Source organism: Meriones unguiculatus, chromosome 4, assembly GCF_030254825.1.
Source record: "Meriones unguiculatus strain TT.TT164.6M chromosome 4, Bangor_MerUng_6.1, whole genome shotgun sequence".
Lineage (NCBI taxonomy): Eukaryota > Metazoa > Chordata > Mammalia > Rodentia > Muridae > Meriones > Meriones unguiculatus.
In genome coordinates this window covers 123,280,430-123,298,043 of record NC_083352.1, presented here as the reverse complement: position 1 = coordinate 123,298,043, position 17,614 = coordinate 123,280,430, and the positions used below count along the sequence as shown (strand labels likewise).

General features: G+C 49.3%; 1 protein-coding gene across 2 annotated transcripts; it reads left to right on the top strand.

Annotated features, from left to right (window-relative positions):
- Positions 1-7,177: 7,177 nt before the first annotated feature.
- On the top strand, positions 7,178-13,680 carry Procr (protein C receptor). 2 transcript variants are annotated; one of them, XM_060382991.1, is made up of 5 exons: positions 7,178-7,441; positions 9,382-9,639; positions 10,384-10,665; positions 12,791-12,848; positions 13,242-13,680. In XM_060382991.1, the coding sequence occupies exons 1-4, from the start codon at positions 7,369-7,371 to the stop codon at positions 12,805-12,807; spliced, it is 630 nt and encodes a 209-aa protein (XP_060238974.1). In that variant the 5' UTR covers positions 7,178-7,368; the 3' UTR covers positions 12,808-12,848; positions 13,242-13,680. The 2 variants fall into 2 exon arrangements, with proteins under 2 accessions (XP_060238974.1, XP_021496213.1); XM_021640538.2 differs by lacking the exons at positions 12,791-12,848; positions 13,242-13,680 and adding an exon at positions 10,911-11,540.
- The last annotated feature ends 3,934 nt before the right edge of the window (positions 13,681-17,614 follow it).

The window sequence follows — 17,614 nt, the reverse complement described above, 5'->3', positions numbered from 1 at the left end:
ATTAAGCCATCCAATCACACGGCACTCTTTCTCTCTCCCTGTCTCTCTCTGTCTCTACAATTTTTGCCATCTCTCAGAGTTCTATAATTTTATTTCTAAAACCTTCCACCTTATCCATACTTTGTTAGATTATCCCTTAAATGAGCACGTTTTTCTTGTATTTGTTTATTAAATACGTACTTATTTTAAACGTTAGCCCCTACATGAGTTCGTGAGCAATGAGCTAGTCAGGGACATAAAGTTAGGGCCTCTGAGCTATCTAAAAATATGACTAAAGAGAGAGAAAAGATAACCTGTGTGCGCTCCGTTCAGGAAACCAGGGGGAGTGAGTTCAGCGGGAAGGAATCAACAGAAAGATAAGGCTGGAGAGCATGGTGGGAGTCACACCAACGCCAGGCTGCCAGTCGCTGGGGCTGGCAGAGCTGGGGTTAGCCTGACCTCGGGCCTCTGCTCATGTGTCCCAAGTGCCCTCCGCTGAAGTGTGTTGGGACTGATGCCTACATGGAACATACTGACTAAGACTTCCATCTATTTCTCTGCCTTCCCCTCAGGAAATCACGGCCCATTCACATCTCCCCTCCACTCTTCCCAAGCCACGAGGTCCCCCTGGCTGCCTGCGAAGCCCAGCTCCCCTCTTGGCTCCCCCACCTGCTCAGTTCTCCAGTGTGTGGGCATGCAGGATCCTCCACGGACCGGGAGGGCACATGCAGAGCCCAGCTCGCCTGGTTTGCCGGGCCATTCGGCTACCCCAGCAGGTCTGCTCGCTGTCCAGCCTCCGTGTCCTCATCTGTAAAATGGGAGCTGCCTGCTGCTTCTCCAGGTTTTTTTTTTTGGGGGGGGAGGAGGGCGCGTCTAGTGAAAATCAAGCACAGGTGCTCCCCTCACTCAACAAGTGGTTCCCAGTCCCGGGGAGGGGAGGTGGGGGTGGGCACTCTCTCTACAGGCCACACTCTGGCTGTGGAGTTGAGCCAGGTTGGGTGGGGTTTACCTTCAGGTCACAGGGAGCGGGGAGTGGATCCTCTGAATTGTGGCTGGGCACACAGCCAGGCCTGGCAGGGGTCCTCCTCACCCACCCACGGGGGTGGGGGTGGGGGATGCTGCACCAGCGCTGGCCCCAGCCAGTTTCCTGTTTCCCTTATCTTTCCCCAGCATGTGCTCTCCCTGGTGAGAACCACCACCATTTGCTTCCTTCACTTCCCTTTGTTCATTAAGATCCTTATTTTTCAGATTCCTGTCAAATCTGGCTGCTGGCCCAGAGCCCACCATGGTGTGTGAGTTTTCGGGCCCTCGGCTCCAATGACAGCATTTTGGGGGTTAGCTGGAAAACTTCCTAATGGATTCTCTCAGCTCACCAGCCTTTTGACCCCCAGCATTATTCCACTGTGTCCTACTCAGCCCCAAGCGCTCATCCCCCGTGGGTTCAAATTCTTCTTGCACACTACCAGCCAAGTGGCATGAGCTTCTGCAGGTTCCCGGGCTCACTTTCCCGAGCTTCAGTTGTCCTGTCTGTAAAGTAGGGATGATAAGCTTGGGTTCCCCAGAGGAAGTGAGCACAGGCCCACAGTATAAATCGGAAACATACGTTAAACACTCAGAGGCATGCGTTCAGAAATGTGCCGGTGGGAGCTGACTGAAATCTTCTGCAGGGGTAGGGCTCAGTTGGGAAAGCTGAACTTCAAAAGAAAAATGAATAAAGGAGATAGACGGCATTCCCAAGGCGGACGCATATGCACACATGTGCATGCACTCACAGACAAGTGCATGCACCCCCACATACCCATATAAACATATACACATGCACTCATATGGAGATTAATCAACTTTGGCATCATAAAAAAAAAAGAAGTTCCAATGATAATTTTTTGCTGTGTAACCTGAGGTAAGTCATGTAACTTCTCTGAACCTGATCCTTTTAGTAAAATGCTATTGTTGAGGAAGCCTGACTCACAGAGCTGGCATTTGGATAGGATTATTTATGAAAAAAGTGGCCAGCAATAAACACTAGCAAGCTTACTACTGTTGACCCGCTGTCTCAGTCCCAGGGCTCGGGGTGTAAGGATGGTGCTTGGCAAATAGCTATCGCTGCTACCACCCGTGTCTAAGACAGGGCCTGTGTCATCGGTACTGGGGAAGAGACGCCTCCAGATGAGCCCCAGTTGCTTAGGTCAAGGCAGGGGAGATCTCGGGGACATGAGAGGGGAGAGAAACTCCTCATCCAGTTATCGGTTGAAGCATCTTACCAACAGAAGAGCAAGAGCTGAGGCAACTCAACAGCTACTCAAGGCCTTTCTCCCTTCCCAGCTGTAAGCCTGCAGTTTTCCCAGGAAGCACACCAGAAACCCGTTCACAGGGAGGAGGCATGTACTGAACAGCTCATGCATCGCTGGTGGCTCCCGGCGTTACCTTCTCAGAGTCCAGCTCCATCAGAAACACCCCCAAAGCCAAATGTGCTCTCCTAGCCTTCCGGCCCAAAGCACTTCTCCAGCCCTTCAATGGCCAAAAAAGCCAAAGCAAGAGACCCACAGGCTCATCAGGAATCAGAGAAATGTAAAGTCAAACCAAACTGAAATGCTGTTTTGCACCACCTACCTGGCGCTACCAAGGATTTGGAGTGTGGAACTTACACACCACAGGAAATGTAAAGTAGCACCCATCTCTGTGAAAAGATTTTGGCAGCACCTACCCTAATTGAAACCCGTGTAGCCTGTGACTCAGCAAATCCACGCCCAGATTTGTAGCTACACGCCAACGCTCCCATCTCTACACACGGAAGTGTGAACAGGACACGCGGTTTCTAACTTGCCGGTAAATGGGTAAGCATGAGCGTCAGGATGGGGGCGATGGCTCAGTCAGCCTGGCCACCTAAAGTCAGGACTCCCGCATCCACACAAAAAGCCCAGCACGGCAGGCGAACCTGCAATCCCGCCACTGGAGAAGCAGAGACAGGAGGATCCGTGGGGCTCGCTGGCCAGGCAGTCAGTAGGCTCCAGGCTCAGTGAGCAGACCCTGCCTCAGAAAATACAACAAAAAGCCGGGGAGTGCTCAGCCGTTCAGAGCCCCAGAACCCAGTAAGCAGGGCGCACTTGTCATTCTAGCCTCTGAAGGTAGAGACAGAGGACCCCCAGAGCAAGCTGGCTCGTGAGACTAGCCTTATTCAAGCTCTGGATCTGAAAATAAATAAATTTAGCAGTGGGGAGGCTGTGCATACCTGATCAGTTCTCTCCTTCCGCCAGGTGGGCCCTAGGAGCAAACTCGGGTGGCCAGGCTTGCTGCCAAAGGTCTCAACCCGCTGAGCCATCTCGCTGGCCTCAAGCTCTAGGTGACTGAGTGACCCTGGCACAAAGAATGAGGTGGAAGGATGGTCAAATAAGATTCCTGACTCCAGCTTTGGGCTTCTGCATACATGTGCACGTATGTATCCTTTCACACATATGGTCACACATACGTACCCACATACATGTGAACATGAATGCACATACGTACACAGACATACACACATGAAAAGAAGAAGAAAAAAGAGCAAGACAGAGAGCAACTAAGGAAGACACAACCATTTACCTCTGGCTTCCACACGTATGTGCGTGCATGCTCACAGAAACACACACACATACGAACAAACACCAACATGTGAAGCCTAATACCAAATGATGGATAAGTAGTGATGTGCTCTTTTTGGATCTATTTATTTTGCTTTACATGTATGTGTTTTGCCTGCATGTGGGCCTTTGCACCCTGTGCATACCTGGTGCCCTTGGCGGTCAGAAGAGAACTCCAGGAATTGGAGTTGCCTCGGCGAGCTGCTGTGTGGGTCCACACAACCCCGGGCCACCTGGAAGGGCAGCTCCCCAGCCAGCTTTCCAGCCCCCCGCGTGAGTGCACTATTAACGGAACGTGTTAGAGCTGCGGCGGTGACTGCGCCTACACAGAGCAAGTGAGAGAAGCAGGATGCAGAGAACGAACGCATGTCAGTGTCATTTCCACAAAGTAGAAGACCCCGCGAGAGCCGGATCCTGAGGCAGGAGGACACTCGCTTTTGATGGAGATCCTGAGGTGGGAAGACACACCTTTAGCCTGAGCCACACCTTTTTCTGGAAGTGTACGTAGGACTTGGAAGAAGGAAGTTTTCACTCTGCCTGCTTACCCTCACCTCGCTAGCACATCCATTCCCTCCCTGGCATTGGTGCCTACTTCTTTAGGATCCTAGCATACACAGAAGCCCAGCTGAGACACCCAGCCTCATGGGACTGAGCAGCTGCTATGTTCTTGGACTTTGCATTCACAGCCCGCCGCTGTTGGATTGGTTGGACTGTAGCCTGTAAGTCATTCCAATAAATTCCCTTTATACATACTTAGATGTGTGTATATGTTAATTCCATAAATCCTATATATGTATTGTATAGAATTCATTCCATAACTTCTGTGATTCTAGAGAACCCTAGCCCACTAATACACCACCATATCATTAAGGATGCATTCATATATGCTATAAGCATATAGAAATGCAAAGAAGTGGAAAGAGCCAACTTTCGTCTTCCTTTGATGTTATTAATTCAGGAGTCAACTCGGGGAAAGAACTATAACCTCGGATGATGTAGTTTCGGTGACATTTGTAATGTGGTAGTGATAAACGGGTTTAGAATGTAATTCTACAAACATGGAGTAGTAATTCTTCAAAGACAACACAGTTCGTGATCATTTTTTAAAAATTCAAGACAGTGCAACTGGTTACAATTTAAATCGTTCTGCTTTAAAGCCCCAGTCATCCATCCAGCGCAAGGTGATGAGCTGTGAGGTCTGAAACAACAGGGAGGAGAGCCTGGGAGTGCTCACAAAGCTGAGCTCGGGGAGTCCGTAACCACACTTTTTCCCAGATCCCACTGGGACACCGAGAAGGATATGAAGTAAAATGTTAAACCTTCTCTATTAGCACTTAACCCAATCGTGTTCCCCAAAGGCAACCCTGAGCCACACCAGCTCCAGACGTTCTCCTGTGCATTTGAACAGACAGACAGACACACACAGAATTAGGAGATAGGAGGACTGAATTATAAACGTATAACCTGGACAGCACTACTTCTTAAAGTAAATACAACATGGGATGTGCTATCTGTATTTGGTCCACAGTTCCTGCTGCCCCATCAGTGACTCATTGAGCTTTCAGTGACACTCTCTCTGTTCTGCTGCCTTTTCCCACACCTCAAGCTATTCTAGTATAGGAGGTGGGAAATATATGATCATATTCTAGATATAAAATTGACCATTTGAAACAGTTATATTTGTAAAAGGCAAAATTGTTTGCAAAGTAGTAACAAATGTTTTCACAAGATTTCCCACTCCTCTCTGCAGTCTCATTCTCTCTCTATCTGTCTGTCTGTCTGTCTGTCTGTCTCTCTTCCCCCCTCCTCCCCTCTCTCATCTTCCTTCTCCTGCTCTCCCCGGAAATAAGCCATTGCTCTACCTAATGCACAGCCTTCCAGATTCACTGGTTCCCCGCACAGAAGCAGGCGTGCTCAGTTGTGTAGCTGGCAGATGAACCGACAGCTGAGCTGCAGGCAGTGATCTCTAACGCACTCCTGAGCTGGGCACACATCGTCACAACCTCTTTCTGTCGCTCCTGTAGCTGGTGTTTACGTGTGATGAGCACCGCTGGGTCAGCATAGACAGATGGACAGTCGCTCTGTTCCCAAGGTGCTTGCACTTTGGTGGGAAATTCAGACAACAAATATGTAAATAAGACCAAGTGAGTCAAAGCAGTATGAAAATGAAGTGGGGGTTTGAGAGGGAAGTTTTTCTGTTTTTGTTTTCACTCCTGAGTAGTATTTCACTGTGAGGACTTTCCTAATTTGGGAAACTGACTTTAAACCAATCTACTTGCTTCCTAACCTAAGATCTGCATTTCATACTGTTGCCCAAAACCCACACACCATCAACACACAAATAGATAAAGACAATGTGGTCCATAAGCACTGTGGAACTCTATTTAGCCAAAAGGGGGAAGTTAAATTGTAACATTTCAAGAAAACAAAAGAAACTGCAGGTCATCTTGTTAAGTGAAGTAATTAGATTCAAAAGACAAATAGTGCATGTTTTCCCTATGTGGAACCTAGGGGTGTGTGTGTGTGTGTGTACGGGTCTATGTGCACATGAGCTAACATTTAAAGTATGGGGTGGGGGGGAAGATGGCTCAGAGGTTAAGAGCACTGGCTATTTTTCCAGAGGTCCTGAGTTCAATTCCCAGCAACCACAAGGTGGCTCAAAACAGAGCATTCATATACATTAAATATTTTTTTTTTTTTTAGTATAAAGAGTATAAAAGTGATGGGCAATGGAAGGAGACCTGAGAGAGGAGGGCAAGGAAGAGAGAAGAGGAGGAGGACGTCTGAGAACACAGTATAATGACGTGAATGTTTGAAAATGCCATAATGAAAAAAAGAAAAAGAAAAGAAAATGCCATAATGAAACCCACTGCTGTGCACGGTAATTAAAAAATGCCTAAGAGGCAGCGGCAGCTGGATCTCTGTGAGTTTGAGGACAGCCTGATATACATTGTGAGACTCTGTTTTGTTGTTGTTGTTTTTTAAAGACAATGCACAAACCAAAACGCCCTATTTTTCAGGGAGACCACATATTTCAGGAAATTTTGCCTACTAAGGACGATGAGCCAAATTTGTTACTCTGTTCTACTCCATTTTTAAAACATACTAATTGTGATGTCATTGTCCTCCAAATGACTCTGTTTGGTGCTGAGATTTATCTGGTTCATAAATCTCTGCTCCACACTATGAGCTCCTTCATACTCCCTGTGACTATTTCCCAGCACCAGACCCCCGACTGTGTAATTCCTACGCACTTAAACTTCTGATAAAATATAGGCAGTTATCCTGGAAAGCTAAATTCCAACCCTGGATCTGCCGTCATCACGTCACGCAAACTTTGGGCAAGTCCCCTGCACCTCCTAGGACCTCAGTAACCTTAACGATCTCTACGTTAAATAGAGATCGGAAACATCGAAAGCGGGCGCCCCACCCCCTGACTCAGCGGAGACCGGACTTCTCACCGAGCCCTTCTCCCCCCCCCCCCCCCCTTTTCCGCTCCTCCTCAAGCCTCGGAAGCAGCAGCCGGGAAGGGCACAGGCAGGTCTAGGTAGGAGGGCCCAAGGCTGGGAGGGGCCGAGGCGAGCCGGCCCCCTAGTAGGAGAGAGAAGTAACACTTTAAAAGCCGGACCTTCTCTTCCTCCACCCATCGCCTGGTGTCTTTCCATCCAAGCTCTGCTCCCGCCCCTCCAGGGCAGCCTCCTTTCTCTTTCCTCGTCTGCAGCCTGCGGAGCCCGTGCCCGGCCCAGGTAGGACCCAGAACTTCAGCTCCAGGATGTTGACGAAGTTGCTGCCGCTGCTGCTGCTGCTGCCTGGCTGCGCCCTTTGTAACCAGAAGGACTCAGATGGTGAGTTAGGGACCCGGCTCCTCCCCGGGCTGTTCCGGGGACTTTGACGGCACTGTGGGACGGTTGAGCCCACAGCGTGGTGTCTGCAGCTGCTGGGATCTCTCTAGAGCGCACGCTGGGTCCTGGGCATCAGTTTGTGTTCCCGAGATAAGGTGAGGAAGTCCAAGTTAACTCGCTGGTGTGGGTTTGGGGGAGGATGGTGGGCCGGACCTGTAGAGAGTGAGAATGAGGTAAAGAGGCAGGCAGAGCGGTGTCGGTCTGGGGAAGATAGGAAGAGAAAGGGAAGGCACTAGGAGACCTGAGGCAAGTTGGAGGGTTGAGATGGGGAGGCAGGGAAGGAGGAGAAAGACCGGGAGTGTCCCTGGTGAGGTGGGGCAGGGCCAGAAGATCAGGCTGCTGGAAGCTCTTAAAACCGAAAAGGGAGTTCTCACCAGACACTGCCGTGCCCAGCCTCCCCAATTCCTATAGCTTCAGAGTCGTGTTCAGAGTGCTTACTGTATTTGATACATGCATTGACTCCTTTATCCACCATGGACCGCAGCGTTACCACACTGACCTTACAGAGGGGAAACTGGGATCACAGAGCAGTTGAGGATAGTTACTACGGTTACACACACCGGCATATCCGCACTTGCAAACACAGAAAACAACTTCTCAGACACAGCCACAGCGTGAGAAGTGTGTGTGTGTGGGGGGGAGGTGGTTGTTGGTTTGCAATGCCTTATTCATTCAGCCATTCTCCTGGCGACAACACTAGGTTGGGTACTGAAGGCAGGGATGATTAAACCGAGTTCCACAGCCTGGGAGGAGTCCAGCACAGCCCCCTTTGTGTTTGGACACAAACGGTAGGAATCCCACGAAATCGGTGCTGACGCAAAATGCTCTGCCCACACCCAAGTGAAGAGGAGGGGAGAGAGGAGGCAGCGGGAAAGCACTCCAAGGAGAAGGCAGCAGAGCTGGGTCCTGAAACATGGATAGAAATGTGCCAGGCAGGACAAGGGCAGGAGAGCATTGGCTCATCCCCCAATGGCCAGAAGTCAGCGTGAGGAACTCCAAGCCATTTGATAAAACCAAACACCGAGATTCACCAGAAAATGCAGCTGGGGCCAGGTCCACTGACCGGGGGTCTCAGACTGGGACCAGGCTCTGAGGTCTCAGACTGCGGACAGGTGTTCCGTGGAGAGACCAAGACTCCAGACCGAGGCAGCTACCAGTATTCAACTCTTGGCTTGCTTCACCATCCTGGCCTCAGATCCCATACGCAGGGGTTAATAACAGTAGCCACCATGTTAAGGCATTAGGAGGAAGGCACACATAAGTTAATAATGTGTATAAAACAGTGCCTGGGGCCTAACAAGCACTTCACGGGCATTAGCTATTATTACTGGGGAGGGGTAGGGTATGTCCCTGGAGGGCTTTAAGGGTTTGGGGTCAGATGGAGACCCATAAGAAGGATGAGACTAGGCCCGATGTGATGCCCCAGCACTTTAATGGCAGAACTGGAGAGTCAGAGACGAAGCGGATCCCCAAGCTGGAGGCCATCCTGGTCTACAAAACCGGCTCCAGGAGAGCCCTGCCAAACCAAACCAAAACCAAAGGGTGAAACTGAAAAATAAGTATCCTGTGGTACCCCACAGGACGACAGTGGCCCAGAAGAGAGGCTACAGGGGCTGGACATGTGAAGGAGGAGGGAAAAAGCACAGAGGGATGCCTTTTCCAACTGCAGGCCTCAGTTTCCTCATCTGTAAAGCAAAGATAATAATCCCCGCTCTTTCCTGGCAAGGCTGTTGTGAGCATCAAATGGGGGAGGGGGGCAGGCCCACGAGCGCTTTATGGGATTGAGAAGTGGGCGGCAGGCCTCGGCGGAAGGGCTTATTATCCCTGGCTGCCAGCTACCCCTTTCCTCGCTGGCGGTCCTGACGCTCCGACTCTGCCCCCAGGTTCCCAAAGCCTGCACATGATCCAGATCTCCTACTTCCAAGACCCCAATCACGTGAGGCATCAGGGCAACGCCACGCTGGGGAAACTCCTGACACACACGCTGGAAGGCCAGACAAACAACATCACCATCCTCCAGCTGCAACCCTGGCAGGATCCGGAAAGCTGGGCGCGCACAGAAAGTGGCCTGCAGCTCTACCTGGCCCAGTTCCAGAGCCTGGTGCAGCTGGTGACCCGCGAGCGCAGGAGCAGCGTGGTCTGTGAGTCGGAGCTGTGGGGGGGGGGGGGGGTAGTTGGATGATGACTGAAGGGGCTTGTGGCGGAGCTTTGGCGCTAAGGCTGAGTTCTAGACCTCAGGATCTTTGGGCGGGGAGAGGGAGAGTGGGCGTGGTCTTTGGGGTGGGGCTTCTCTGAGGCGCCCTACCCTTGGAGATTGCTCTCTGGGAGAAAAGCAGATGTCCTAATTGTAAGAAACCTCTATGTAATCGATAGAGTTTACCAGATACTTGTCGGGCCGGCGTGACCTCCTGGAGTAGATTTTCTAAGGGGACCCTGTCCCTGATCCATCCTGGCCTCCAAAGTTTTACTGAGGATTCTGCCAACTTCTTTCCTTCATACTCCCCTGCCCTCTTCACGCAGCCCGCAGCCCGAAGCGCTTTGCCCTCAGCCTCCGACCACCTCTTCTCATAGATGTTGGAGGGTCCACCCTCAGCTCTCGAAACCCCCTATTCCTCTCAAAGACCCAGTGTCTTGCCTGGGAAGCCAGCACTTCCTTTCATGGCCCTTCTCTGCTTCTTTCTCCCCTAGTCCCCCTTCTTCTTCACGGCTCCTCTTGACTCAAGCTCCAATAGTCTAACCCCGGCGCTTTCCAGACGGACCCTCCCTTGTGTCCTCAAGCCCCCAGTCTCTTCTCCCCTCCACGTTCCCTCTGCGCCTGGTGAACACCCCCTCCCCAAACCCCCCACCTCGGGCGAGCTCAGAACTGACCCTCCTCCTCGCCACAGATCCTCTCACCATCAGCTGCTCGCTGGGCTGCGAGCTGCCTGCCTCCGAGGGCGCTGAGGCCCACGTCTTCTTCGATGTGGCTGTGAATGGGAGCGCCTTCGTAAGTTTCCAGCCAAAGGCCGCCCTGTGGGTGGCAGGCTCCCAGGAGCCCTCTCCAGCAACCAACTTCACCCTGAAGCAGCTCAACGCCTACAATCGGACTCGGTTCGAACTGCTGGAGTTTCTTCAGGACACCTGTGTGGAGTACCTAGAGAACCATACCACCACGCAAAACATGAAAGGTCTGTCTGAGGGGATTCTGGCCCTGCCTGTGTGTTGGGGACCGGGTGGCTTCCATGCAGATGGATGGACGTGAGGCATCCCTTGAGCAACGCAAGGAGGGGGCCTCAGCCGGGGAGAGGGTGCCTGCACAGAGCTTAAGTCATTGGGTGACTTCCTTTTGAAAGTATAGATGCTTTGGGCTTTGACCCTAACTTCAGACTCCTTGGGAGTATGCTCTTAAACTCACTCTCTGCCTGTTCTGCAGGGAGTCAAACAGGGCGCTCTTACACCTCACTGGTCCTGGGCATCCTGATGGGCTGTTTCATAATCGCTGGTGTGGCCGTGGGCATCTTCCTGTGCACAGGTGGACGGCGTTGCTGATTACTCTCCAGCCGCCTCGGAGGGAAGGGCTGGACTGGTGGGGGCTGATGGGGAAGGTGGCAAACAGACTCCCCCCCCCCGGGACACCGATTCTGAGGGGGGTTACAGCACGCAAGGAAGGGTGTAGACAGAGTAACTGGTTTTTGAAGGACTTGAGGATGCGCATGGTATAGCTACTCTGAGAAGTGGGTCCTCGTCTGTGGAAATCAGCTGATAGAGCTGGGGGACCTTGGGCGGAGGTCTCTGACCTCCCTGCAAAGGCAGAGTCACTGGAGGCATTCAGAACATCTAACTAAATAAAATGAGTAGTCTGTAACCAAAACAGAATAAGACCACTAGGTGTGTCCACCTTGGGAAGGGCACTGGTATGATAGGGAAGAGAGAACCAGAGAAATGTCACAGTTGTAAGATCAAACAACAGGGGAGCAGTGAGTTAATAATTAAATATTATGTTTCTTATTTATGTAAAAGGTGTAATTATGTCCTCTATTTTATTAAAACTTCTGAAAAAATAGCCTATGCCCTTTGTTCTCTTTCCTCGTCTGTCAATCGCTCAGTAACCAACAGCATTGTTGCCTCTCTATGAAGTATTCAGAGATCACCAGTAAGCTGTCATTGTCACCATCATCCTCTGTAATGTGTGAGCTGGAAAATCTTTACGCTGCCTTCTGAGACACGGTGATTCACACAAAATATTCTGGAACTCTTTCAACCCTTTGCTACATTCACCTTGAAGATATGCTACCTTCCTTAAAATGCCTTTTTTTTTTTTTTCCTGCCATGTACTGACTTATAATGGTTTCTGTGGGAAAGCAATACAATTTAATATTTAAGAGCATGAGTTGGGGCTCTCATGAGAGAGCCCCAATAGGTAAGAGAGCTTGCTGCTCCTACAGGAGACAGGAGTTGGATTCCCAGCACCCACGATATCAGTGATTTACAACTGCCTGCAACTTCAGTTCTGAGGGATCTGGCGCCGTCTTCTGGCCTCCTGCAGCATGAGCAGCACACACACATAGACACACTAAATGTTTTAATGTTTAAGAACTTTTGTTTTGTTTTGTTTTGTTTTTCCAGACAGGGTTTTTCTGTGCAGCTCTGGCTGTGCTGGAACTCACTCTGTAGACCAGGTTGGCCTCGAACTCAGGAACTCAGAAATCTGCCTGCCTCTGCCTCCCAGGTCCTGGGACTAAAGGCGTGTGCCACCACCCAAACTTTAAGAACATTTTTAAAATCAGAATTTACTCTGAAAAATCGTGGAGCCAGGCATTTAGCTTCTCCAAATCTTTCTTTCTTCCTTCACAAAAGAAATAGCAAAATATTAAAAAAGGATGTAACAAAGATATCTACCTCAAGCAGACACTGTGGGTATTAAATAAAGTAAGACAATAGATGTATGGTCCTCGAACACAGCAGAGGCTACTGCTCCAAACCCTACATTTGTACTAATTTTTTCCCAGGGTACCAATTCACAAAGGCTAGGCAGGCTCCTGGCGCTGAGCACCTTCCCAGCCCTGAACTGGCTTCGTTTATGTTGGTTTATTTGTCTGTCTTAGATAGGGTTTCACTATGTAGGAAGGCCAGGCTGACCTTGAACCTGTGATCCTCCTCCATCAGCCCCCGCCCCCAATTATGTATTACAAGCATGCCCATTACACCCAAATCCCCTGGACATGGGTTCTATCTTAATATCTTGAGGGTATTCAAAGTCACCATATGAGAACTCTAAATTTATTACCTTTTTTCCTCTCTCCTATTATTTAGTATCTGTTAATAGGTAAAAGAAATACGTCCACATAGTATCAATGGAGAGACCTCAGTGGTAAGCTTACTTATTCTTCTTTATTTCCACCTAAAAAATACAAAATCTATAGGGTCCATTCTCTGTTTCCTGCCTCTCATCTGCCTCTGTAGGAGGCACAGAGGCGGGCTGCTTAGTTCAGCCTTCAGAGAGACATGCAGGTAGGGGGTGGGGAGTAGAGCCAGCAGGAGGACTCTGGCTACTTGAGTTCTCTCACCTTCTCTCAGAGAGCAGTCCAGCACAAGGGCATGCCTGTCCCATGACTGGCCTCCTCCTGTGACTGGGCACAGCAGAGGTATAAACACTCAGCCATGCCCAGTTACTCCAGAGCTCCCTGACAGGTTGTTTGGGCCTGTGTGGGATCTACAGCGAAGTTTAACTTTTTCTTCCACTTGATCCTGCTTCTTCCTCCAGGAATCGTCCTGCCTCTCCAACTCTCAGCATCTGCTTCCAGAAAACTCAAAATCCAACACACATGTACCTGTGCCCTTCCTTCCTCCATACTCGAAAGCCTCCCACCTCCGCTTTCTCCAAATGAGAAATAGCCAGATGTTTTTTCGTTTGGTTTGGTTTGGTTTTTCGAGACTGGGTTTCTCTGTGTAACAGAGCCCTGGCTGTCCTGAACTTGCTTTGTAGACAAAGCTGACCTTGAACTCATAGAGATCCACCTGCCTCTGCCTCTTGAGTGCCGGGACTAAAGGTATGCACCACCACACCCAACCCCATCCACAGTCTTTTCTGATGAGACCATGGCAATAGTTTCCTCCTAGGTTTTCCTTGTTTAAAATTTTTCCTTGTTCTAATGACTCTTCTACATAGCAATTAAAAAAAAATCCAAAGATTTGAAAAGTCATTTTTGTTTGCTTGTCTTTTAATTTCCCATTCTTCCTGAATAGGACACACACACACACACACTGCCCAGTCACATACTCACTACTGTCTAGCAGGTGTTGGTGAGAATGGTCCTCATTCCAGTTGTGGTGTCCTTAATTAGCTCACTTGATTGTGGCTGTGCCGCTGATCACTAGCTCTGTTTCCTGAGCTTGATTCACTGTCATCATTATCAATTTATTTACTCACCTGGTGAATGTCCATACATAGATCTGATGCTCAGTGCATCAGAAGACACAAAATTATTAACGCCTGGTTCTTCTCAAGGAAGAAAAGACATATACAAATAAGCCCAACCCAAGGCAGGGTGTCCTAAGGGAGCGAAGGTTCTGGGAAGGCACAGACATATGAATGCTGCTGTGATTTACAGTCCTGGGTATCGTTTATATGCTGTTTATAATTCTTAGAGCTCTTTAATGTGGGTTTGTCATTTAATACTCAGCGGGAACTCCCAAGATACGTATTCTCAGGTGACAAGAGGGCTCAGCAGGCCTGCCACAAGTGCTATCCGCTTTGGAAATTACATAAAAGGAGGAAGGAGAGACCCGACTTTACCAAGTTGTCTTTTGGCTTTCACACATGCGCCACGGTCCACCTATGCTCTCTCACACACACTGTGCCTACACAATAATAATATTTCAAAAAGATCACATTGTTCTTCTTTGGAAACATGCTGCCAACAATAAGAAAGTGTGTGTGGCAGAACAGGGTTCAAAGCCACGACCTTGTGTCCTGAGGTTTATGCTTTCCTTCATCTCCTAAAACCCAGGGAATCAGGGCAAGCTCTAGAGGAGGGAAGGAGACCTGTGTGTTCATATCCACAGACATATGCATAACTAAAAATAAAGTGAATCCTGAAAAAGAAGAAGAACCTGCTGGAGAGGTGGCTCGGCAGTTAGGAGCACAGGCTGAGTTCCTGTGCTCCTAAGTTCAATTCCCAGCACCCACATGGTGGCTGACAACCATCTATAATGAGATCTGGTGCCCCCTTGGGGCACATGGGTGTACATGTGGACAGAGCACTCAGATACATAAAATAAATAAGTAGGTGAAGAAGAAAGAAGAGTCAAAGGGTTTTGCTGGAAGTGGAAACTCACACCTTTATCCCCAGCATTCCAGAGGCCGCAGCAGGCTCTCTGTGAGTTCGAGTCCAGCCTGATATACATAGCAAGTCCCAGACCAGCCATAGCTGCATAGAGACACCTCGTCTCCAAAGGAAAATGGAACAAAGGATTTGAGCAGTCACTTCTTCCCCCCCAAAAAAATTACACACTCCAACACCCCAGTGGCTGATAAGCACATGAAAAGACACTCAGTGTCATTGCTTATTGGGAAAAGGCAAATCAAATCTATGTCATGTAACTTGATACCACCAATAATAGCTATAATTTTAAAGTAGCCATGTCAGTATGGATGTAAGAAAGATTGGAAGCCACATACCTTCCTAGTAAGACATAAAATATTACCGCCCACTTTACATTTGTGTTTGGCGTACACGCCTTTGATCTCAGCAGAGGCAGGAGGATCTCTATGAGTTTGAGGCCAGCTTGGTCTACATAGTGAGATCCAGGATAGGCAGGATTATATAGACAGACAGTTCTTCAAAAAAAAAGTACATGGCTGGGCTACATAGAAAGAATCTGTCTCAGGAGAAAAAAAAAAGTTAAATATATACTTATTACATGACTCAGCAACTTCGCTCTTTGTATTTACCCAAGAGAATTCAAAAATTAAAGCTACATGAATAGTTATGAATAAATGCCACAGTACCGTTGTTCATATTAGCTATAAGACAAAAGCAATGCAGACTACTGCTGTTACATCCTGCTATGGATGTGCCTAGAATCTAGGTTGTAGATGTAATAAGATTATTTTGCAGGTGTCTTGATTCATTTTCTGTTGCTATAGCAATATCTCGGAGGCTGGCTCTTATTATAAGGAAAAGAGGTTTACTTAGCCACAATTCATGAGGCCCAAAGTCCCAAATTCAGCAGCCTCATCCATGTGTGCACCTTCAGGTAAGGAAGGTCCTTCTGACTGTGTCATGACATGGTAGATGGCGTTACGTGGCAGGACTGTGTGCCACAGCGATCTCCCGGAGAGAGCAGAAGCTAGAGATGGGGAAAGACCACGCTTTCATAACTGCTGCTCTCACAGGAACTAACCCACTTCTGTACAGCCTAACACGCTCCATGACACTGGCACGGATCCCTTCCCATGAATGCCATAGCCAGGTCACCTCCTCCCACTGGAGGTTTCCTTATCTTTTAATACCATGGAGGCAGAAACTAAGTTGTAACATAAGTATTGGCAAATGATTGGCAAATAGGCTTCCCAGAGCCTTTGGGCCCATATCCAGAAGCAGAAGATAGAGGATCAGAACCGAGACAAGTCCTTTTGGTGGCTCAGGAAGAAAGCTTGTTCCCTCACTTCCTTGAGTCTCCACGGGAGGAGGGTGACTGGAAACCCAGCTGACACTCCTGAGCCGCTTTCATGGCTGTGTGGCCGTGACCCAGTCAGTCCTGCCGTGGGAAGGAGCTGTGGTGTCTGAGATATCTCGCCTGCTCTCATCAGCCAGCATTCTAGTCCCTAACTCCAGACAGCTGAAGTGTGGGCAAATTCTTAAGGGTCCCTGATGTTCCATCCGTCTTTAGAGAATGACCTCAGGATGTTTGCCCTAGGTCTGAGCCCTGGCACTGAACTCCTGGAAGCCTGATTGGAGTTTACATGAGAAATAAACAGATCTGAAACATGGGTAAACAAGTGACTCCCAAGAGCATTCTAAAAACCTCCTTCTGGGTGGCCTAGTCCATAGTCCCCAACCCACTGGACATCAAACATGAGTGTCTTCATTATTTGCATCCTGCCGGGTAAACTAAGGTCTAAGTCTCTATACCCAGTTTTTCTTTTCTTTTCCTTCTTCCTCTCTCTCTCTCTCTTCTTTCTTTTTTTTTTTTTTTTTTTCATAAAAACCAGGATCTCACTATGTAGCTCTGGCTGGCTTGTCATTTGCTCTGTAGGCTCTGTAGACCAGGCTGGCCTCACACTCAGAGATCCACCTGCCTCTGCCTCCTGAGTGCTGGGATTAAATGTGTGCCACCACACCTGACCTGTCTCCCACATCTCCAATTTGTTGGTGGGGTCTGTTTCATGCTAAACGCCCTGCTAACAGCTAACGGGGAAGGCAGAAATGGGTGAAACAGGATCCCCGTGGAAGCCCTCCTAGGCTAGGGGGAGAAGTCCACAGAACAACAGGGATGCAAAGCGGTTATAGCTGCCTTCCCAGGGCAAAGAATCCCAGGAAGCCACACAGCCCAGAAACCTCATCAGGGCTTGACGGAAATGATTTTCACAGTGGAAGAAGGGGGACCCATTGTCTTCCTCATCTCTGTCTAGCACAAGAGTCCAGTGCACATTTGTTGAATGAATGAGTAGATGTTGAACTGACAGAACAGCACCAAGGGAAAGAGAACAGAAGAGCTAGGGAGGCAGCTCAGTGAGTATACACCTGCTACACAAGTGTAAGGGCCTGAGTTTGAATCCTCAGAACCTGGGTAAAGCTAGGCACGAGAGCGTGCATCTGGAAGCCGAGTGCTCCTACAGGGAGATGGGGAGTGTGGAGAGAAGAGACTCTTCAGAAGCGCGTAGGCCAGCGAACCTAGTGTGCACAGCTGCGGCGGCGGCAACATCCCAGACAGCACCTCACGCTTGACGAAAGGCGAGGACCAGTACCAGGCATAGTCCTTCGACCTCCACTCTAGTGCAGGGTGCATGCACATCCTCATTCACAGACAGACATACATCACACACATGGGAAGATAAAGATGAGGGAAAGATGGAGTGGAGGGAGAAGAGGGGAAGGAGGAGGAGGAGGGCAAGAAGGAGAAGGAGGGCAA